Here is a 25,705-nt window from a genome sequence, read left to right on the forward strand (position 1 = left end):
TAACTTACTAACTTACTAACTTACTAACTTACTAACTTACTAACTTACTAACTTACTAACTTACTAACTTACTAATTTACTAACTTACTAACTTACCAACTTACTAACTTTAATTTATTGCAATTGGCAAAACTTCAATTATAATCAAGAGTAATTTAAATTGGCGAAACTTCAAGTACAATTACAACGTATTGTAATTTCTTAAACTTCAATTACAAGTTAATGTAAAGCATTACTTTATGCAAATAATACCCACACGTTTGCTACATAATTAAAGATTTTTTTTTAGATTATGATTTTTGACTTAGACTGTTATTGTTGAAGACCACATTTACATATATTTACACGTGCACATACACATCCTCCTGACTCGACTTCTTTGGCAGAGGTTTTAATCTTTTGTTAAACTCTGTACGTATGTGTGTGCAAATATTGAAATTTTAATTTAACTTTGTTGCGTGTCTACAAATATTGACTTTTACATAGCACTAGGGTTGTCATTGTTGGAAAGTTTCTTCTTTTTTTAATTTTTTTTCCATTTTGTTTTGCCCTCTTTATTCTTGCTTTTAATGTCACAAGTTATTTTAACAATTAGAAACAGGGAAATTTTTAAAAACAATTTTATAATAGTGCCATTTTTTGCTCTACACATCTTATGTTTGATGTGTGTTTTTGTTATTAAAGTTTGCGTGCATTTCATAATTTTTTTCTATTTTTTTGAATAATATATAAAATTAATTTTATTAAAATTTGTGTTATGTTTAACTGTAGTATGTAATAAGAGTGCTCCAATAACCCAGTTAAAATTATTTAATTTTTTTTTCTTTTTACCAAGATTCCCAAGCATTTTTTATGCAGTTATTACAATATTTTTCTACAATTTGCAGAGCAGTTTTTAATATTTATTGCTTAAGTGGAGTTAGTACTTAAACTGTCTGAGTAGCTTTTGAAGTTGTCATTATGTTGAATCTCTTTTTTTTATATGATAACACTACATAATTCAACTATTTGTAAAAACACTTAAGGGTAAAGGTAAATAAAAATTGTTGCATTAATAAGTATTGAAAGTACTTAACAGTAAATGTCTATGGTTTTAATTATTGGTAATCTGTTAAACATTTTTATATGAAAATATTTCTCATGATTAATTAAGGAAGTATGAACAGTATGTCATGGTTGTTTATACTATTAAGTAGAAGCCGTATAACAAGATAATTTCTTAATAATTAAGAATTAAAAATGTCATTTTTAATTTAACTAATAATGCAAACAATTAAAGATTTCCAATAAAACTCATAAAAATCTTTAAACAATAATCTTAACTATGAAAAATAAGGTTTTAAAATGCTTCTACCAAATTAAGTTGTAAAATACTTTTACATAATTGTAATGTACCCAGCAGTTCGACGGGACAGGTCAAAACTGACTACTTAACCTACCACTTGTGGTGGCCCCTATCCACTTGAATACCCTTCCTCCTACAAGGAAGTCAATCGTCACTCTACACACTACAATGAGACAGACAAAAGACGGTCAAAAATAGTCAAAGGATGGTAATCTCCAAATGGGTTCTTGGAAGTCAGTCGCATTACTAGCTATTTAACTGGCGCTACTTTTCTTGTTATAAAACTAAGACATGGACGTGTTCTAGGATAGTGACGAGCCAAAAAGTGGTAATATATAAATGGAAATAAATGTTAAAAATTTCAACTGTCTAGAATACTACGGTACGATTGACCCGAAAGATATAAATTTGAGTCAACCAGATGGTGGCATATTAGTAGAAAGTAATAATCACTTCTCCCAAAAGTTGGAGTAGAATAACTACTTTCGGAAGTAGAAAAACTACAAAAAAAAAAAAACTACTTTTAAGAGTATAATCTCTAGGTTACTTGCGAGCAGTAAAAAGACGACTGCCTCCGCTCCCGCTTACAAAGAATACACTAAAGTGACGACTGTCTTCATTATCGATTACAAAGGGTACATTCATGACGAATGACCCAAAACATACGAATTACAATAATCTAGGTGGTTAACTATTAGGGGAAATTACTGTCTTTTTCATATGCATTGACTCTCTGTCGAACTGCTGAGTCGTGTTGTACTGAAAGCTTATAGAAAGCTTTATTAAGGCTTTAATAAGGGTTATGGAAAGATTTTATCACAAAAGTTTAAAAATACTAAAAATAAGTTTTTCGTTAAATAACAAATATAAAAATCATATTAAAAACAACGCAGAAAGAAAAAGCTTTAAAAGTCTTTATAAAAAAATAAATATTAGTTATAAAAAAGTTTAAAAGAAAAGCTTTATAAAAACATTGTTTTAATTTAATTCTATTATAAAAAACTAAGATATAAAAAAAACCAATAGAACTAAGACATGAAATAATCAAAAAGGCTTTAAAAGTTTAATCAAAAGAGCTTGATATAAGAAAACAGTTACAAAAGTTGTTATGTAAAGAAAATAGCTTTATATAAAAAACAGTTAAAAAAGCTCCTATGTAACCAGGTTTAAAATATTTTACAAAAAAATAAATAAACATTGACTTGGTTTTTCAGCTTTTTGTCGAGATACGAGTATATTAAATATAATTATGAACTTAAAAGCCCTATTTGGCAGGTTCAGTTCTATGGGGCTTAGGTCAAATAATGAACCGATGTTAACATTTTTATTAGGCTTTGTTTGATGTACCATAAAAGATCATGAGTCAAATTTCATTGAATTATCTCCAAAATTGAGACCTGTAGTTCTTCAAAATTGCGGCCTGTAGTTTGATTACAAGGTTTACATGGACGGACAGACGGACGGATAGACGGACATAGCTAAATCGACTCAGAAAATGATTCTGAACCGATCGGTAGACTTTAAGGTGGGTATAGGACCAATGTTATTCTGCGTTACAAACATCAGCACAAACCCAATATATTAAAGTTGTGTAGGGTATAACAAATATGAAAGTATGGTCTAGCGTGACCAACCATATGATACCCTACACCAGTTATGAATATTAAATGTGATTTATTCTTTATAATAATTCATTGTTTCGATACATTTAAGAAATTTATGAATGAAAATCTAATATTATGAAAGAGGCTTTATATGGGACAAATATGGAAAAAGTCCAATGTTTCGATTGTCTAAGACATTATGTCTGGGGTGAGCGTTTCAATTTACGATATATTCTGATAGGCCAGTTTAGCTACAGTTATGAGCTAAATAAGACAGAAAGTACAGTCCCATTTCTTAAAAATGTTTCAGTGGATGCAATATCAAGCAACGCTTCCACAGCCTTATTTGACGAAGAACTCATGGTACCATTTATACCCAAAAACTTTACCAGATTTTTAAAGAATAATCTGAAATTTACCTAATTTCACTTTTATAAAGCCTAGTAGTACTAAAGCCTCATTTCATTCCTATATTATATTTTACATATCGCCAACGCAGATGTGGTTTGTTGGTGGTATCCTCTATTTGATATTTTCATTCTATTTTCCGTTCAACAATTACACCTACGTACTTAGATTTGTCTGCCATCGGTATTTTTTTGCTCAGGAAGCTGGGTTAAGATTATATAGAAATTTTGTGTAATTATTTTGGAAAAGACAAAATTTCCATTTTCTTGTGGATACACAGTAGAGCCCAGGTCTTATTCAGGGCCTCCAATACTCCTCTACACAAGTAATTTGGAAACTTTCCCCTTAAACGTTTTACGACATCATCTACACTATAGCAAACATTGAATTGTCCAAGGATCACAACTTGAAGTTTGATTTTACACTGGAGATAATGGCCACACTTGAGGACATTAGGAGAAGGATGAATAGTAAATACTGCATTTCTTTCAATCACAAATCCATTAAATTTCTTTCATTAATTCCAAATTTATGTGGACAATTCAAAATGGACTCCAAAAATATATTTTTTAAATAAACTAAAACAAATTCATTGCGGTAGCAAAGTTAACAAATACCAATTCATTAATACTTTGAAAATCTTAACTTAAGGTATTTGCCAATAGCGTGAATGTGTTTACAGTAGAAATTACAAACTTTAATAACAACCCCACATTTGCAGCTAATTATCTAACTATTAAAATTTAATAATTTAATTAAAACTTAAAAACTAGCAGCTGTTATTTTCTTTAGCCGACAACAAAACCCTTTTTTTAATTACCTTAATTAATAAAAATAACATGTCTTGTATTTTTTTTATTACACAAAATTCCTTAATTAATTGGTATTGTCACTCAAATACTTCGAAGAAAAAATTTTTTTTTAATTTTCTATTTAAGTAAACTCAAAGACAAAGTAATAGTAGAAAACAGAAAGAAAATTTTAACAATTTTCCCACTCATTTAGCTATTTTTCTATCAAGACTGACATTCTATTAAAACATTGAACAAAAAAATAAAAGTTAAAATAGAAAATGAAATTGTTTAAATTATTTATTATCAATCAATCTAAATTTTGTTCTTTTCTATACGAATTTATTTATTTATTTTTTTTTTATTAAGCAAATATATTGTTTGCTTTTTATTGTCTGGCTTGTCTAAAAATCGAATATTTTTGTTTAAAACGTGTTTCACAAAAAGCTTAACAAAAACAAAAATTTAAAAAAAAAACTACAAATAAAATTATATATTGTTTGAAACATGCATAAGTATATAAAATATATCTTTGTATATAAATCTAAAACATACACGTGTGTTTTTACTACCTTACATACTTACCTTTACATAGATTATTATTAACTTCCTTTAAATTAAAAAAAAAAAAATAGTAATTGATTTTTTTAACATTCTCTTGTCCTGGTTGTTGTTGTTGTTGCTTTCATTTTTTAATATGTGAACTTGACTAAAACAGGCAATAAAGTTTATGTGTCTCATACAATATTATAGAAAATACTGCCAATGAATTTCAATAAAAAAACTCAACATTTCTTTTATGTCTTCTTAGTTTATTACTTTTTTTTGTGTATGTTATTTCCATTTTTGTTGTTTGTTTTGCAATAGAATAAAAATAAAATAATAGTCATTAGAAAAAATCATAATAATGTTAAATGTAGAAAATTTAACGATTTGCAAAGGTAATAGAAACAAAAAATTAAACAACATTGTTTCGATATTATATTGTCACCATGACATTAAAATGAGTTGTTGTTGGTTTAAGGGACATTTTATTATATTGACTTGTATCATTAAAATGTTGCCGTTTGATGACCTTTCAATAACAGGGAAATGAAAAAAGATTGATTTTGAAATATCTAGGGATGAAAGCTTTTTTAGTTGACTCATTCGAATTACTCGCGTACTTGACTTAATATTTTTATATCCTACATCATCATAGTGGAGTGTTAGGAGTTAGTGTTAATGATTAATATGCATAGAAATATTCATCCTTAACCTTTAAAGTATTGCAAATGAATCAAAATCGCTTTCTGAGTCGATTAAGATATATCCATCTGTCTGTCCGTCTGGCTGCCCATATAAACCTCAGACCACTATTTTAAGGTATTTCAGTAAAATTAGAAAATAGTTAAAATCGATCCATCATTTTATATAACCCTGTTACATCCGCAACCTTTCTTTATGGAGTTTTAAGTTAATAACTATGACAAATAAGCTACAAGCTTTAAATTACTCAGATGACAATTTGTATACATGGATTGCGCCGGTCCAGGTACAAGCACTTTGCTGAAGTACTTGAGCTATCTAAGCTTTGACCATTGCGGACCCGTTGCTTAACTTCCGAGATGTAAAACATCACTTCCGTTTTCAACCACGCAGATGGGCTGGCCTATGTTGATTCGGCAACAGCTCCTTGAGCAGTAACCGGTGGACCGAAGTACAAATCCATCAAATAAGCCGAGGACTTTGTTCTTACTCACAGAGGCATATTGTGGTAATTCTAATATGAACAGAGTATACTCTTAATATATCTGGACAAGAAGGAAAATTCAATGGTATCATTTGTATATGATTTCATCCATCATCATCATACAGCCCAGCGCAGATCTCCTTTATACGACACATTCATGAGAGAAAAATATACGACACTTTCATAATACGTAAACTGGTGGGGTGAGGCCCGCCGTACCTTACATTTGGTAACAGTACTGAACTTATCCCAAAATATTGACATTTCCTTACATAATCAGGACATAGTCCTGCGGGCAACTGGCCACCCGTAGTAACATATTATCTGGTGGTTTGTTTTGACCTCTTTCAATCTGTGTAAGGATTAAGCCAGGCAGTAGACTGTAACCAATTTTTTAGTCCGGCCAGACTAGAGGTATTGGCGACACCTCTATTCCCCGTGATTGAAATAACATCAAGGTTTAGGCTTCACCAAGGTAATATGCCCATTGGAAGAAAGGTTGTTGGTATGCCAACAACACGCGGTGCACCCAAGCAGTCCCCCATATAAGTACTAACCGCGCCCGTCTCTACTTATTTTTGTTCGAACGAGAACCGATGTATTCAGCATGGTATCGTCGTTGACAACTAAGTTTCGTAAAAGAATAACGGATTTAAGGTAGAATGTCTAAGTGCTTTATATGAAATCCTACTAAAATGCAAAACCATCACTTCCGTTTACATCCACGCAGATGGGATGGCATTTGTTGAGTCAGCAACAGCACCTAACGACGTTAATCTGATACGAACATGGTTTTCTCTGAACCCAATGTTACTCTTCTGTAAGGTATCTGTTGTCATTCGGTAACAGCATCGAACTTATATATACCAACTCACGGTTTACGCCAATTTGTGTTTGAACCAATGCCATAGATGGAACCTCATCCAACTTCCCACCCTGGACCAGATTCTCTGGTTCAGGCCCATACCAAATCGTTGAAAGGAATATCCGAGGAGTGAAGTGACATCACAAGTTTAACATAGTAAAAAGCAATAAATTGTCGACTATGCCGTACTTATTATCTAACTTGTTTTTATAAAAGTTTCCGATTTTTTTTTTTTTTTTGGAAAAATCTATAAAATAGAAAATAGATTTTTCTAGTTCGACAAAAAAAATCTTAAAAAAACAGAAAGTGATAAATTTTCTTTAGATTCTTTTAAGGAACAAATCTGCTGAACTCTTAAATTTTCAATTATATAATATTCCTTTATTTATTTTTATTTCCTTATAAGACTCTTAGTTTTAGGGTCACTAAACCTTAATGCTCATGCCTAACAAGCTTAATGACAAAACTAATAATCTTTGGCCTACGTTTAGTTATATTCCGCCAATAACTTAATTTAATAAAATTCTTTTCAAAAAGCAGAAATAACCAACATTATTAAGCAATTACATTCGTTACACTTAACACGCAATTATAACAAATACAATAAACTTAAAAAACTACTCGCAAACAAAAAAAAAAAAATAAAAAATAATAGTATTGTATTACAATTGCTTTTTTATAGGCGAAATATAAAAAAAGGTATGGAATTTATTGCTCAATTAATAGACTAAAATTTTATATGAATTTGTTTTTTTTATACAGTACAACATGTAAGAATATATTGTCGAGCTTGACCGATCATATGATACTCTTCGCCAGTGTTATTTTTAAAATGTAGATTAATATTTTTTTATAAGAAAGCATTAAATATGATATTTGCCTTAATTCAGAAATATTTCAACAAGTTTTGGTCTTTTTTAAAATTAAGTTTTGCAGACAGATACAAGAACATGAAACATAAAAAAAGTCCTATTCGGGGGGTGTGGTTGTAATATTGGACATGGTAAAATATTAAACCTATTTTAAGCGTTTTCAACAGTTTTTAGGTTCAACAGTCAAAAAAAGCATTTGAGTAAAATTTTATCAAATATTTTTTTTTAAATTACGAACTGTAGCGTATGCCCAACGTTTACATGGACATTCAGACGGATGGACAGATGTTGTTTAATCGACTCAGAAAGTATTTTTGAACCATTTTTTTGCGTGTTACAAACATCAGCAAAATCACTTAATACTTCCTCCACTATGATGGTGTAAGGTATAAAAACAATTGCCATTTAATTTTTCGAAAAAAAAACTATGGTTTATTAGACAATTTGTAATTTAATGGCATAGTTTATAGTGAACCCTAAATGTAGACAATCAATAAATAACATATTGCTATTTGTTTATTTACACCCTACACCACATTAATGGGAAGGGTATAACGTGATATTTCAGTCTATCCGTCTATGTGTCCGTCCGTCTGTCTTCATGTCTGTCTGTTTGTCTATTTGTCTGTCTGTCCGTGCGTCCGTCCATATAAACTTTGTAATCAAACCACAGGTCGTATTTCAATGAAATTTGTTACATGATCTTTAACTGTCTCAGTGACGAAGACAATTAAAAATTGTTATGATTGGTCCATTATTTCACCTAGACCCCAAACAACTGAATATCCGAAAATGGCTTTAAAACCTTATAATCAAAGTACTGGTCGCAATTTTGAAGATAATAATTTTGCGTATGAGCTTCTTTTATACTAGAGATAAATTCTATTGGAAATGAGTAATATTGGTTCCATTATTCCCTGAACAACTGAACTTCCCGAATACGACTTTTATGTTCATAATTATGTTCAATTTAGTCGTATCTTGACAAAAAGCTGAAAATCATTAAGTCCTATTCTAGCCTTCATATCCCTAATGAATTTTTTGATAATAGGACCTCATTTCGAAACATGACTCAATTGTATACAATTGTTTTCAACAAAAAGTGATTAAAGTTCATCTGAGAGAGAGAGTAAAACGCAACATAAATGCTCTATTATGAACACTAAATCACTTTTTATTTTTATAACTGGTGTAGGGTATTATATCGACGGCCTCAACAGACTATAACTTTTTATGATTTTTATAGTATGTTTGGGAAAGTAAGTAGACATTTCTAAAGAAAACTTTAAAATATTCAAGAACCGGTGGCGTATACTTACTAGAAAGTCTCATAATGATTACTTACAACATATTTAAAAAAAAAAAAACTGATTTTGAATTTTTCTATTACTTACATAATTGCTTTTCTTACGTTGTGTATACACACTTTAAAAATAACCCTTAAACAATATTTGTTCATATTTTTACATATAATTGATATAAATACATAAAAGCAATAAAATTTAAAATCTATAAAATAAATAAAGCCTGAAACTATGCAATGAAAACAAACAATAAAATTTATGCAAACTAATATAAAACAAATTATTGTTATTTGTTTATTTGCTTAATTTTTAAAAGTGGACTTAAAACTTATATAAGTATTTTTCTGCATTACGTTTTTTTTTATAAAAATGCTAATGTTTTGAATATAATGCTTCAGATACTCTTACCTAAACTTAAACAAATATTATGAAATTTTTTTGTATTCCTTTTTTTCAAAATACTTAAACTATATAAAAATTCTTTTGTTTTGAAATATTGCTTTAGGTTAATTGCATTTTTTAGTTTGTTGTTGGTTTTTATATTGCTTTAACATTTTATATTTTCTTTTAATGATATTACAAAATTTTCTAATGAATTATTAAGGAAAGCAAACAATACTTAGAAAATCATAAATGCTTCAAGCCTAATAACTTAAAAAAAATCTATATATAAATTGATATAAAAACAAAAACAATTATTTGACCTATATAAATTTTGAAACAAAAATATTGTTCTAAAAAAATATGCAAAAAAAAACTTTCTTTTAAGATAACAGCATAACATATTTTTTAATAATATTACAGTATATTAAAGTAAAATATTAAATTTTCTATTATCTAGTTCATTAAAATACTCATTTTTCTTTCTTTTATCTCTTTTAGGTTCACCACCACCCACCGTCACCTGGCTAATGAATGGACAAATACAGAATAGCGTTGTCGATTACACGTACATCGATAGCATTAGTACGATAAATAGCAAATTAGTGGTACGAAATTTGTCACGAATACACCAGCATGCGGTGTATACGTGTCAGGCGAGCAATTTTCACAAGAAATATGTTTCCACGAATGTAACAATTGAATTGTATTGTAAGTATGAAATGATTTTTGGTTTTACTTCTATTTCATTTAGTTTTCTAGTTATGAACACGAATGTTTAATGTATATAAGTTGTTATTAAAAAAAAAACAGAAGTAGATTTCTTAAGATTGTTTGAAATAAATGCACAATCATTGCTAGTTTTTAGTATAGATTTTTTTTGCAGCAATAATAATTACTTTAATTCGTTTAATATTTTTGCCAAAGAACTTTAAGTTTATTTAGCTACAACCGTATATTTAAGTCGGAAGACTTATAAATCTTCAATTATTCTAAAAGTCAATTATGAATACTAATTGATTCTTTAATAGACTAGACAACAGACTAGTCAATGAACCAGTCAAAAGCCAACTCAATAAACAAGACGAGGGGCTAGTCAATATACTAGGTAATAAACTAAACAATAATTCTTAAGCTTGTTTATAAACTAGTAAATAGGCTACCCGTTAATAGACTAAACAACAAACTTGTCAATAGACTAAATATTAAAGTTTTTAATAAACTAGTTAATAGACTAGCCACTAGACAAGATAAAGGACTAGTCAATGGATTAGAAACTGAGTTGTTAATAACCTACTAAATTCCATGCAGTTCTATTCAAAAGAACTAGTAAGTAGGCTTTTTAACAACAGGTTTACAGACTCATCAATAGATTAGTTTATAGATCTATTTAAAAAGAAATCAATAGAATAGTTAACTTTAGACACAAATTTATAAATGAACAACTTAATAAACATGTTCATAAAATACTTTATGACTCAAACAAAGAAAAATCAATACAGTCAATTGACTTAAAATAAGTTCATAAACTAATCTGAAGTTTTTTTTTTTAAACTAGTCAAAAGTCTAGTTATAAACAAGTATATTAACTAGACTATAGTTTAAATGAGTAGACAGTAAATAAATGAATCCATAAACAAAACATTAATCTAGTCAACACGCTAAACCATTGATTTTTAAATAGATAAAAAAATGAATTAAAAATAATTAAAGTTAATAGAAAAATATGTAAACATATAAATATAAAGATCAAAATCTTAAAAATAATAAATCTTAAAAAAATTGTTTTAGGCGTATACTTAATATTTGTAATATGACAATAATTCATTAACACGTATACGTACCAGTATTGCTATGTAAGTTCAAATTGTAAAACTCTCTACTTGAAATGTAAACAAGTAGTAAAGTATAGTCGGACATATAATACCCTACACCATAAGGCTTTATATAGGAGTATAGGTCAAACATAGGCCGATCCTCATTAAATTTGGGAAAAGAATATATTTTTAAATAACAGTTAGTTTTGTTGAGTTTAATGTCAAGTCAATTTTGGAAGTTTAAGACATTTTTTGAAAGGGGGTTAGTATGGGGGTTAGGGTTATATAAGGGCCGATCATTACGAAAATCTGCAGTGTGCCAATTTTTGAAGAGATAATAGTATATTTGACGTAATTATAGCATAAAAAGCTTAGGCTAGGTGAAATAATGGACTGATTTCAACTATTTCAATAGGCTCCCTGCCAAAAAACATGTTTGATTCAAATTTCATCAAATTATTTTGAAAATTGCTGTCTGTACCTTGCGCATAAAGACTACATGGACAGCCAACCAGCCAGCCGGACAGACGGACGGACATGTCTTAATCAACTCAAAAAATCGGTAAACTTTAAGGTGGGTGTAGGATCAATAGGACCCACTATAGTGGTGTAAGGTATAAAAAAGGATAATCATATTTTTATCTTATATGTTCCCAACAAAATAAGTATATAAAAAGATTTAATAGCCCGAAGTGCTTTAAATTCGGTTGAAAAATCTATGAATTTTACATTAGCGTGTCATAGGAGGGACTTCTTTTTTGTCATCTTTGAACAGCTTCTAATTTATTTTAAGAAGTAGTATTAATTTAATATTTGGATGTTAATGAAACCCTTGTGCAAATTTCATTGGCCCATCATATAAATTTCATGTATTTCGAAAATTTTATTTATAATAACTTTTCTACATTTATGTCATCATTTTGAACTGGGTTTTCATTTGTTGGGAAAAAATTAGTTTATAAAACGGAAAATATGTAATAGCATTATGAGATCCAATTTTTATAAAAATGACTTTGAGTAAAACTTGGAAACACAATACTTTTTTAGTCTGTTGTCACCTAGTGGTGTTCGTAGGTATTTTGTTCATGACTTAAATAATTCACAGTGTTATCCTCAGGCGTCTGTAGATAATATTCTATTGATTATTCTTATATATTGTCAATAGACTAAAAAACAGGCTAACAAGCTGGTAAATTATTTAACAAATATACTATTTAATAAAATAGTAAATGAGTTTCAAGAAAAACTTTATTTAAATAACGCAAGTCCATATGATTTAGGTAGGGATATTTTAAGTAAAAGAGAATATATATTTTACAGAGATTATGATGGAGAGAGCTTCAGCTTTTATACAACAGAACAAACTTTGTGTATAAACTTATATGACAATTCTAAAAAATTTCTAGAGCAAAATTTGTATTTAGTGTAGGCCAGTATATTACAAATGAATAAATAAGTCTTAGAGTTTTTAATTTAAAATTAACATATTACAGTCACTAGACGTATGATTACTATTTAATTTTGGAGTTTTTTATAATACTTATACGCCCTAGTGTTTTCAAAGAGAGATAAATCCTGTTGTATAATTTTGTATATGGACCAAAGTTAGTACTATTAGATTGTAAATCAGACACATACTTTCAGCTCTTTATTGATCAAGGATTGCGGTAGTAAAAGTTGAACATTTTGGTTATACAAGTTTTTTTCAAATGAGTGTAACTTCTCACATGTTAGTCCTAGCATGCATTTATTTATGTATCTATTAGATTCAAAGTACATTTGACTGCATTCATCTATATATTTGGTATAAAAAAATAAATAAATTTTCAAATAACTTTACAATTAGCAATAGTTTTTGATTTTTTTTAAACAGTTTTATGCATATTTTAAACATAAATTACTTAAAAACCATTTAAAATCATATAACTGGCCCACAACTTTATAAATCTAATAGTTTCCAACATTTTATTCTATATTTGACAATCTAAGTTAGGCAATGGTTTTCTGATGTAAAGATATATACAATAAATTTTATTTTCTGCAAAATCTTATAAAAATTTTACAAATTTTATATTTAAATTTTAATTTTCAGAAGAATAATTTTAGTATAAGTGTCTTATTCATAAACTTTTATCAAAGGTTTATAAATCAAATCTTCATACAAGCTTTATTCTAAAAACCTTTAATAAATATTTAAGAATAAGACCGTCCAACTTTTGTATTATAATAAATTGATGTAGGAAAAAACGAAAAAAACAAATCCAAGTTAATGCATGCATTTCATATAAAATCATAGCATATTTCTAGGGATTTAGCTAAATAAATAATATAACGTAAACAATACTCCTGCAAATTCGGTTGTTATATTTGTTTCATTTTTTCTAAACAATTTTTTTTTGTTTTGTATTTATATCAGACATAAATAAAAGTAACAATATATCGTAATATTTTGTACGTTACTCTAACTCTGTTTTTTTTTTTGTTATAACAATTTGTTTGACTTTATTTATGGTTTTGTGCCAAAAACTTTATCTGTGGCAACAATAACAGCAACAACAACTAATATTTTTTTAGTAAATTTATAACCAATATATGATAATACAAATATATGTTATAAGATACATACATATTTGTATACAAATAAAAAAATATTGTAGTAACAATAATATATTTAGCTTTTATAGCTTCCTACTGCAGAAATCTTCAAGAAGGAGAGAAATGTATTATTTTGTGTGTGTGTGTGTTTTTTTTTTTGGTAAAAAAGTCAACATTTGTTAAATAAATACTACTATAGAAAAGCTATATGTTTGTGGTAAGGTGTTACAGGGAAAAATAACAATAATCGAAATAAATAAAAGTTAGTTATACAAATATTATTCATTTGCTGTACATTTATACTTTATATTCATTTATTTTGATGTAATTTTATTTGTTAAAGTTGTTTGGCTTTTAAGGTGGACAAACACTATTATTATTTTTTTGCTTAAAAACAATAATCATTTTAACAAATAGCTGTATAGATATCCATGAAAAAAAGTCAATATTTGTTGATAATCGAAAACAAGAAAAATATTCTCAAACTTGAATATAAAGGTAATAATGGAAAAAGTCAACAAGATGTTGAATTGTTGAATACTTTAAATAACAAACAAATGGGGTTTTATTGTTTATTGTGTAGGAGTAACAAGAAAAATACATTAAGTTTGAATTTTTCTTCTTGTTTTTTTGTCTTATTTTTTGTTAAGGGATTTCTAAGTAAATGTTTACAAAAGGCATTTTCTAAAAATTATAAATTTAATATTCTCTAAAATTTTGTTTTATATTTAGAAAATTTATTTTTAAATTCTTCGCCAATTAAGTGCTTTTTAAGAAAATTTGAAAAATAAAAGGAAGACTTTCTTTCTGGGAAGTAATATTTCGCTGCAAAGTTATTATGTCCTACACTACTTTGATTACAAATTCTACAAAGGGTTCAGTTGCAAGGAAAGCTAGGTGAAATAATGGACACGGAATAATTTTCTGGGTCAATTTTGTATTGTGGGTCCGTTCGTCCGTCCCTCCGCCTGTCTGTCTGTCTATCTGTCTGTTAGTCCATGTAATTTTTAAGAAATTTGGCACATGATTTTCTATTGTCCCATTGATGGAGCCTATTGAAAATGGTCAAGATCGATCAATTATTTCACCTAGCTCTTAGGCTTGTCTACTGACTGGTCTGCTAAGGAAGGATCTTCTAAATGGTCGGATGACTTATTTGTTGGCTAGTCTCTTAACTTTTGTATTGACTAGTCTTTAGCTCGCTTTTAGACTAGCCTACTAATTAGTAGATTTCTATTGGAGTATGGAGAACTCAATCAATATTTAGTTATTGACTTGAACATTGATCAATCTGTGACTATTATGTTTTCCGTTCCACTAAACTGTATACGTTATTAACTTGTCCAATTACTGGTCTATAGACTAGCACTCGTATTCATAAAATTCCTATAATAAACCATTAAGCATTATTAAGCATTTATGAATATGGAGGTAGGTGTTTAGTGATCATTAGCCTGGACTATTGACTTCCACATTAACTTTTGTATTGAATAGTTTATTGACTTTTTTATTAACTACTGCATAGTAAAGTTTTGCTAGCGTATTGTCAATCGATTGGTTATTCTCTTGACTAGTAAAATAAATCATATTCTAACTAGTCTGATCACTGATCCGTTGACTAGTCTATTGACTATTCTAGTAACTATAAAACTTACTCGCTTCGTACTCACTTATGGACAAGCTTAAAGACTAGCAGATTAGCCAGTTTATTGGCTATTCGTTTCACAAAGCATTTTCCTATAGTCTATTGTTCAATATATTGACTAGTATATTTTTTAGTCTATTAATTAGTCTTTCAGTAGTTAATTAACTAATAGGTCTCCTAACTAGTATTTCAAATAGTTTACTAGTTCAATCTCTTGATTATTCTTTTAACTAGTTTCTAGAATAAGTTTATTAACTAGTATTTTGATAAGTATATCGACTAGTCCATTGACTTAACTTTAAACTAATATAATGAATAGTATGCAGGTAATTCTATGGAATTGTATCATGACTACTTAATTAATAATTTTGTGATTAGATTTATTTATGTCGTTGATTTATGCAACACAAATCAATGTATTTAGATCAAGTCTAATATAAAGATTAACAATACAAAGATTAACATAAAACTAAAAACAAATATGATTGCATGGTTGGGCATGTCCGACGCAATGACATCCTCAATCTTCCCCAGTTAGTATGTTAAAAATGTGAATTATTTTTTAGATAATAAAACATTTACCATTTTTAGTTATTTACTTATTGTTGAAAAAAGCGATTTTTAAAGAGATCTCGCAGTGCGGTAGGGGTAAGTATAGGCCTTTCCTTTAAAATTTTGTTAGAAGAATTTACGTCTACCTCAAAGTTATTTATGTAGAATTATTTATAATACTAAATTTTGCCGATTTTTGTTGATATTATAGAATATTTAAAGTAATTATAAGCCTTAAATCCCTATTCGGGGGTACGGTTGTATGGGGGGTTAGTCAAAAAAAATAGACCGATTAGACCAGCAGAAGAGTATGTGCCTGATTTTATCAAATTATATTAAAAATTGCGACCTGTAGCGTGCACACAATCTTTACGTAGACACACTTTATACTTTATGGTAGGTGTAGACCCAATATTTTTGGGTGTTACAAACAACAGCTAAACGCATAATACTCTCCCCACTATAGCGGTGTAGGATATACGATCTACTATATTAATCATTCATAGTTAATACCACCATATCGTATGAGTGTTATTTAAATTAAATTTCTAATTAAATATACATCATACGCCTACTGTTTGCAAAACTAGTTGACATTTTAATTTGTATGGCAACTAAAAGTAGGCAGTTTATTTTCATAAAACAAAAAAAGTTTATTTTTTTAGCGCAATAATAATAATTTTATAAATTTCTAAAAACATATATAAAAAAATAATTCAATTAATTGTTTTTAACATTAATGACTTATTCAATTAAAAATTGATTTATAACATGTGAACTAAATATTATTATTATAAATTTTTTTCTTTGATTTTTTCTAATTAAATAATTAATATATCCTATGACAGCATCAATTTAATATTTAAATTATTTTTTTTAATACAATTTTAAATGTAAAGCCTTTAAGCCATAAACCAAAGTAGAGCAAAGAAAAAAAAAACATAATTTTTTAGCTGCCTTGCAATTATTAAAAATTGACATATTAATGACATTTGATATCACTAGTAGCAATATTTTTTTTAAAAACTAACGAAGAAAAATTAAATGTATAACAAATTTTGAGATATTCTTAATAAGGTTAACTAGTTTCAGGAATTCATTTATAATATTAATTTTATGGGAGCAGATGTAGAGACAATTGCATTTTTTTTAAAACTGCTTCAGCTAAAATGTCGTCATGAAAAAAAAAAAAAAATAATTTTATCTGTAAATTATTGTGCATTTATTTTAACAACAAAATTCACAATAATTTGTTTAAGTTTTTATATTTAACAAATGATGTATTTTATTTCAAATAAAACCTATAATAAGTCCTTATGAAACAGTTTTATTTTTGGCAATACAGCGGAAGTATTTGATAGATTTAATAGAATTTCAATAAAAACATATTTTTATGAGTTTGAGAGGCAATTAGGAAAAAACAAAATTAAATAAATCTAAGATCAAATTTATTCACATGAACTATTCTATCGATTATTCTATGCATTAATAGTTTAGTCCATTGTTTTGTCTATGAATTACTACATTGATGGTCAATGGTTCTAAGTTTATACTAAAAAATTTACTAGTCTGTGAGTTAGTTAATGAACTAAGTATTTACTTTACGATGGGCCAGTATTTTTACTAAAATTTAATTAATTTGAAAAGAAATTTATTAACATTTACTATTCTATTGATTACTTTATGAAATATTATGTCGATTAGTTTAGGTCTATTTAAAAGATATAATTAAACATTTTAAAATTTAATGTATTTGTCTATTAATGATATCGCGAACTTGCCTTTTGACTAATCTATGGAATAGTCAACTGACTGGTCCATGGACTATACTATTGACTACTTTGTAAGTTAGCCTATGAATTGAATATTAACGAATGAGAAAGTATTTTCCTCCTATTGATTACAACAACGTGCAACAGTCATTTTCCCAGATGAAACTGTGGATCATTAGTATTAACTCTGTGTACTCTGTTATTCATAATCAGCTCTTATGCTCCTGTAAAAAGACTTTAAAATTTAAAAGCCATACGATTTCACAAGATTGAATTCTAAATTTATATAAAAAAGGTGGTATTTATATTAATATAGAATGAAGCTGAGAATTCATCAGGGTTTAAGTAAAGAAAATCTTAAAGAGAATTTTTCACAAAAAAACTTTTTAAATTTAAGTTAATAATATAGATAGAATGTACAGATTCCCAGCTTCCATTTAATACCAATATTAGCATCATACACATAAATATTTCAAATATTTGTTTGAAATTGAAAGTCCTTTAAACTTTGAAGTCCTTTTATATGGTCATAAGAGCTGATTATAATAATCGGAATACGCAGAATTGCTATAAGGGGAATCTATTTTCACATGCATATCCACTTTTCCATATTTGTACGCTTTTTTAAAAAATTTTTACAAGGTGTTGTTTATCTATTCCAGTTTATTAATTAGTCTGGTGAATTAGAGTCTGTATAATCAAGTAGAATAGTTTATGAGCTAGAAAATGGACTACTGCATGGAGTCTTGACAAGTCTATAAAGATTTGTTATTTTTTGCAGTCTTGACTATAAAGAGTTGTATTGAATAGTATAAGTACTAGTTCATCGGTATGTCTATGTCCTTGACATTTACTTCTATCCTATTGACTAGCCAGTGGGTTAGTGCATGAATAATTTAATAAACTATTTACTAATCTGTAAAATATTATATTCACTAGTCCTTGTGCTGGGCTATTGACTTGATCTATTTATTGACTTCGGAATTGACTATTCTGCGAACTCATGATCATATATGGACTCTCTATGAACTATTTCATATGTAAAACTTCTCACTACAGTATTTTATTAACTTGACTACTTTTGTTTAATCCATTGTCTAATCTGCTGATAAGTGTTTCTTTTTTTTTTTTTTTTTGTTTTAGTTTTTCATTGTCCAAGAAATAGTTTACTATGGACTAATTTATATCCCCTTTTTACTGATAATTGTTTGTTAAACGGTTTATAGAAAAATTTATATTTTAAAATATTGGTCCTATACCCGTCTTAAAGTATACCAATCGTGGTTTATATAGTTATGTCCGTCTGTCAGTCTGTCCGTCCATCCTTGCGTCTGTCTATGTGTTCATGTGAAGCTTGAAACATTTCGCAATTTTTAAGATAATTTGTTAAAGTTTGGTACATTAAAGAATGAAAACGTTTAAAGAAAAATTAAAATTTTAAAATATTGGCCCTACACCCACCTTAAAGTATATCAATAGTCTCAGAATCATTTTCTTGGTTTATATAGATATGTCCGTCTGTCCGTCTGTCCGTCCATCCGTACGTCAGTCTGTGTGTTTAATAAAAAGCAATTTTTTTTATAATTTGATAAAGTTTGACACATTAGAGAATGAACACTTTTTAAAATGGTTGACATCTGTCTAATATTTCGCCTAGCCCACATACAACCGTAGACCCTGAATAGGACTGTTGAGCTCATAATTATGTTAAAATAATTTAAATAATAGTCGACAAAACCTAATTTTTTAGAAGTTCAAAGTAAACTTCTGATTACTGTAAAGATTAGGCCTTATTTAGCTCCAGCCAAGTTCTCCTTCAGAAAATATTTTAAAAGAAAATTATCTTCACGATGAAATTCTACAGTCAAAAAATATTCCGGTGTTCAAGTAAAAATCTAATTAAATTGTTTATTAACTATTAAACAAATCAATTTACATTATTCTATCATACTCATTGGTATAGAGTATCATATGATTGGCAATGCCTGACTTTACATTCATATGTGGTAAACTATCATAATATTTCGAATGTTGTCTATTACATAAATAACATCAAAAAATTTTCTAATATAGAATACGAAAATATTTATTCATAGAAAAACTAATTATAAGCCTGTTCCTCTAAATGTGAACGAACAAGTATTTTCTAGTTTTCTATTGAAAACAATAAATAAATTCGAAAAATGTTATTTTTTTAAAATATAAAATGAGGCAGTATATTTCGTAAAACTATTCATAAGCACAACTAATGAAACAGTTTAATTTTTGGTTTAGAAACTGAAAAATTTTTCAATGTGGCATTGAAAATAAATAAAATAAATCAATAAAAGTAGGCTTCATGAATAATAAACTATAAACTATATAAAAATACATACAGACATATAAAATTTACCTTTAAATGTTGAAAAACTCTACAACATTATAATAATTGCATTGATCAAAAGCATTATAATTATTAGAGTAAATTTTGAATGAAAATATTCATTATGAAAATATGACTGCTAAACATAAGCCTAATATTCTGTTGCAATAAAAATGTTAAAAAATTTTTTGAATATACATTAAAATACATGTATCCTTGTACATGTTTTCGAATATATTGGAATTTATTATGGCATTATTTGCTGATATTTTTCTAATTATTTATATTAACAAAAACAGGCTAAAATGTTTGCTTATTATTTAAAATAAAATTTTGTGATACAAACTAATAACTTCGTTAACAATAATAATAAAAAAAATGTTAACTATTTACTTGGCAGTTGTTATTTTTATCATTAAATATAAAAAAATTTAGGTAACAATTTTAATATAATTGAAATTATAAACTTATATAATCATTTTCAACATAACTGCAAAAAAAAAAACAAAATATTTAAAATTTTTCTATTTATAACTTTAAATTATACAATAACATACATATTTTTTTGTTTAAAATTTATTTAGAAAAAAATTCCTTTTAATTCCCCATAACACCATAAATTAGATTAAAATTGTGTCTAATTTAATGCAACCAATTCAACTAACCACTTTACCGCTAGTGCCTAATAACCAGTCAGAATTTATTTCATTAAAAATCTTTTCAATTTGCTTTTTTTATATTTTTTGTGATTTTATTTTTAATTATAATTCTATTATTATAAAATGTTTTGTTATAAACTTAACTATTTGAATATTAATATTATATGCATGTCTATATACATATGTATATATCTATATGTATGTATGCAGAGAGTTTTAAATTTATTTAAATACATAATTAATTGAACATTTAAATGACAGTATATAATCCTGAAAACATTACAAATTATCTATTTAAATAAAATGCAATTACGAACACATACATTCATACATGAATATAATTGTTGCAAAAGCAAATTATTTTAAGTCTATGAATTTTGTTTACACTTGGCAGTAGCACGCAGAAAAAAATAAAAATTAACAGACTTATTGCAAAATTTTATAGCTCCCTTAACAAATGTTATTTTTTTTTTTTCAATAAAAATTCTACTTTTAAACCAAAAAAACTGTGAAAATCTTAAATAACATATTTAGCATCTAAGTCTATTTCCCTAATATGAAATTAAAATCATAATTAAAATATTTGTAATAACAAATTAAATATTTAAAACATTGTATCAAATAAATTTACAAAAGTAAAAAAAAAAATATTGAAAAAAGTAATATTTAAAAAAAATAAAGAGAAATTGTGGTTGCAGCTAAAACTATTGTAAAAAATTATAAAATATATAAAATGAAATTCAATGTGGTTTATTGAAAAAATACATAATTTTAATGTGAAAAGGTGCAAAAAATATATATGTACAATACAAGATTAAAATTAACATTTGCTTAGGGTGAACATTTAAAATAGGTTCTAGTAAAGTTTCCGTTTAGTTCTAGTTCAGTTCTAGTTTAGTTCTAGTTCAGTTCTAGTTCAGTTCTAGTTTAGTTCTAGTTCAGTTCTAGTTCAGTTCTAGTTCAGTTCTAGTTCAGTTCTAGTTCAGTTCTAGTTCAGTTCTAGTTCAGTTCTAGTTCAGTTCTAGTTCAGTTCTAGTTCAGTTCTAGTTCAGTTCTAGTTCAGTTCTAGTTCAGTTCTAGTTCTGTTCTAGTTCAGTTTTAGTTCAGTTCAGTTCTAGTTGAGAAATTTCAGAAATTTTATTTAAAGATTAAATAGGTTTTCCAATTTCCAAAAGTCTACTGGTGTTTTTGAATATGTATAACAAATACAACACGTTAATACTATCGAAATTTTTTCACTTTGCAATTAATTAAATTGATTAAACAATAAAAGGTGTGCAATGACATACATATATTTTTAATTTTTTTAACATAGTTTTTGTTGGTATTTAGCATATGATTTGTAGGTTATATTTTTTCTCAATATTTTTTTAACAAAGTTTTAATAAGCTTATTAAAAAACACTTGAAGTAATAAAAATGTATTTGTTGCGGTTTATATATATTAAAAACAATTTGTTTTAATAATTAATGTACATTTAAAGCAGACCTATCTATTTTAATGGAATTTAAAAGAGAAATAATAATTATAATTATTAAAGCTAAAAACAAATACATAGTTATGTTCACTTTTTAATATTTTATAAATATTTGTATAAATAAGAATTTAATGTGATTTATACATGATTTTTTACTTTGGTTTTTTTAGTGCGTCCTTTATTAGTGGAAATCTCATTTAACAATCAACCCATGTCAGCAGATCGTAAATATGAAATTGAATGTCAAGCTATTGGCTCTAGACCGCCGGCTAAAATTACCTGGTGGATGGGTAATGTAGAGTTAAATGGTCATAGTCAAAAGGTAAGTTATTGAGGCAATTTGTTGATGATTTTAAGATTACATTAAATTTTGTGAATTTTTTATTAACTTTTTTGGTTTTATTTTATTTATTTTAGGTTTCAGAAGATGGCAATGTTAGCACCTCAGTACTGACAATAACACCCACACGAGAGGATCATGGCAAGGCTTTGTCCTGTCGAGCCACTAATGAACTAGTGAGAAATGGTATACGGGAAACAGCCATGAAATTGAATGTATTTTGTAAGTATATTTTAATATTTTTTTGTTTATGTCTTTAGATAAGAGTTAATGTGTAGTTTGAGGGATATGTGAAGTTTGGAAAAGTTTTGGAGTTAAAAGGTTTATAATATAATTGAATTTGATTAAATTTCCTTAAAATTAAATGATAAAAACCAATGATAAAACAACAAAGACAAATATCAACTTACAATTTTAATTTCCTTAAAAAAAACCAAATAAATATAAATGACTAAAGTATTATATAGAATTTTAAATTATGCAAATTTTTTAAAGGAACAAATCAATGTAAAAAGTATTTCCTTTTATCCCTTCACTCTAAATAGGGGTGGTTTTCATTTGCAAACATTCTTTTACGTTTTCAAGAGAAATTTCAAATATTTGTCTATAATTAAATTAAAAAAAAAAAAAAAAACTAAATCAAATAAAACTCTAACAAAGCAACAATTTAATACAAGGGTTGACAAATTACTAATATAAGTCTGTCTAATGCTCTAAAATCGTATTTATAACAAAATTGTATAATAAAACAATGTATTTGTAATCTAAACTTCAATAGATTTTAGATTAATTTATTTTTTTTATATACAAAAGTATTTCGTTTTTAGGAAATTTGATTCTTTAAATAACCTTTTACCTTTACTAATAGTTATTGTTTTTATTGTGGACAACAATGTTGTATTTATTGTTGTTTGTAGGTGTGTAGTTTTTGTTCTGCTATTATTCATATACAACAATTTAACATTATTTTAACCTCATTATTGCTAAATAAAAGTTTATTATTACAAATATTTGTTGCTTGGTGGGGAAAAAGTTTTTGTATAACTTTTACGGTTTTGTCTGTAACAAAAGTTTGCTTTATAACCTTTTAACATTTATTTGGTTTCTCTGCTAAAGTATTTATTAAATATTTTCTTTCTTTTTTTGGGGAGAAAATAGTGGTTTAGACAAGCATTAATTTTTATAGCATTAGCACTCTATAATAGGCAATGATAAAATAAGATAAGTTTTTTTAAAATGCGCCTTTATAAGGACTAAGTTAGGTTAGGTTGTTAGAAGAATAAATACTGAATTAAATACGAAGAAATAAACCTAGGTATCCATCTCGCCTGTACTGAGCTCCATAATATGAGAAAAATGTGCACTGAAAGTATTATTTTTCAATGTTTAGAAACTTAGTTTCTTGAACGTAGTTCCTAAAAATCTCCAAACTGATTTGGTCAGAAATGTTATTTCTGAAATAACATCAATACAAAGATACTTGGATCTAACTTTGACGATTGTCTGGCAGTGACTCGAGAGTTTTACTATCCTCTCTACATGCTTTACATTCGTCTTTATCAGCATGTCTAATTTTGCATAGATATGCTCGCAATAGAATACTAATATCAGACTTGCTCATTTTGAAAAAAATTTTCGCCTTTACTTTCATTAGTGTCACGCATAAGAACTTTTTGATCCTACCCTACAGAGACCTTATGGAAATCTCTCTGCCTTATTCTTAGTTCAGCTTTGCCTTGAGCTCGCTTCCTTATTACATTTGCCTTTTCGTTGCCGACTACTTCGGAGTGGCCTGGCACCCATATGAACTTTTTGATCCTACCCTACAGAGACCTTATGGTATTCTCTCTGCCTTATTCTTAGTTCAGCTTTGCCTTGAGCTCGCTTCCTTATTACATTTGCCTTTTCGTTGCCGACTACTTACTTCGGAGTGGCCTGGCACCCATATGATGTAAACCTTGCCTCTGGGAAAGTATTTAGCAAACGCTTTTTTACAATCCAATATGGTCTTATATTAAATTCTACCACCTGGTATCTCCCTATTTCCAGCAATTTATATGTAAAAAAAAATAAATTCTTCTTAACAAAAATTATTGCATTCTTAGTAGCACCATAAAATTTCAGTTCTTTCCAGTCACTTTTATCTTGTCTATAGCCCAGCAATCCTTTTAAAGATGTCATTTTTTTTTGTTATTCCCCGCTTTAATACTTTGTATTAACTTCCTTGACAAAATTTTATGATACAAAAAAACAAAGTAATGATTTAGTCCCATTATAGCCACCAAATATGTGGGTGTCCTTGTGTGTATAATAAAGACTGGTATCCTTGTGCACATTGGTTGATGTTTTTAATGGGCTTTTGTTGGTTTATAAACATATAAATTGAAAATGAAGGGTGTTACTAAATATACATACATATATATAAAGGAACAGTGTTCACAACTTTCATAGATGGTTCTTAGACGCAGAAAGAGCTGTTTTAACTGGTAACAGTAAATTCAAGGGTAAAGTCTTTTTAAATCCTGTGGTCAAAAACAGAAGTAATTTTGTTAGACATTTTTTTGTTGTTATGTTCCTTTTTTTCTTTCTTTCTTCTACTCTTGTTATTTTGAGCTTATTAAACTAAAGCCAAATACCAGTGATACTGCAAGTAAAAGCCAGTTTCAGTAACAAAAAAAGGGATGAACATTGGCTGGGTTTTGAAAGCACTTTGGATATTTATATTACTGTATATATTTTTAAAATTAAAAAAAAACTGTATTGTTGGTTAAACGAACTAAGGAAAAGTAAAAATAACAATATACATGAAATTTGCCGCTCTTAAGAGCTTAGTGTTGGTAATGTGTTAAAAAGTGAAGATTTAATTTAAAGTGAAAAGTTATTAAAATGGAGTTTTAGCTTAAGCTTCGCACATTTTTATGTGAATTAATAAGATATGATATTGATGAAGGTTTTTTCTACAGTATGTTTCATAATAAAAGGGATATAAAACAAATTTAAACGAAGCTGATTTATGTTGTTGGCCTATACAAAGATAAGATCAGTTCTAGTTCAGTTCTAGTTAAATTCTAGTTCTGTTCTAATTCAGTTCTAGTTCAGTTTTAGTTCAGTTCTAGTTCAGTTCTAGTTCAGTTCTAGTTCAGTTCTAGTTCAGTTCTAGTTCAGTTCTAGTTCAGTTCTAGTT

The 25,705-nt window shown here is 27.5% G+C and overlaps 1 protein-coding gene across 1 annotated transcript in view; it reads left to right on the forward strand.

Moving 5' to 3' along the window:
* LOC111680687 (cell adhesion molecule 3-like) overlaps nt 1-25,705 on the forward strand; it is a 172,794-nt gene that overhangs the window by 130,292 nt on the left and 16,797 nt on the right. The window contains exons 4-6 of the mRNA XM_046947957.1: nt 9,804-10,013; nt 22,352-22,503; nt 22,599-22,743. Coding sequence (XP_046803913.1) covers nt 9,804-10,013; nt 22,352-22,503; nt 22,599-22,743 — 507 coding nt within the window. The remainder of the gene's footprint in view (nt 1-9,803; nt 10,014-22,351; nt 22,504-22,598; nt 22,744-25,705) is intronic.

The sequence above is a fragment of the Lucilia cuprina genome, chromosome 4, assembly GCF_022045245.1.
Source record: "Lucilia cuprina isolate Lc7/37 chromosome 4, ASM2204524v1, whole genome shotgun sequence".
NCBI classification, from domain to species: domain Eukaryota; kingdom Metazoa; phylum Arthropoda; class Insecta; order Diptera; family Calliphoridae; genus Lucilia; species Lucilia cuprina.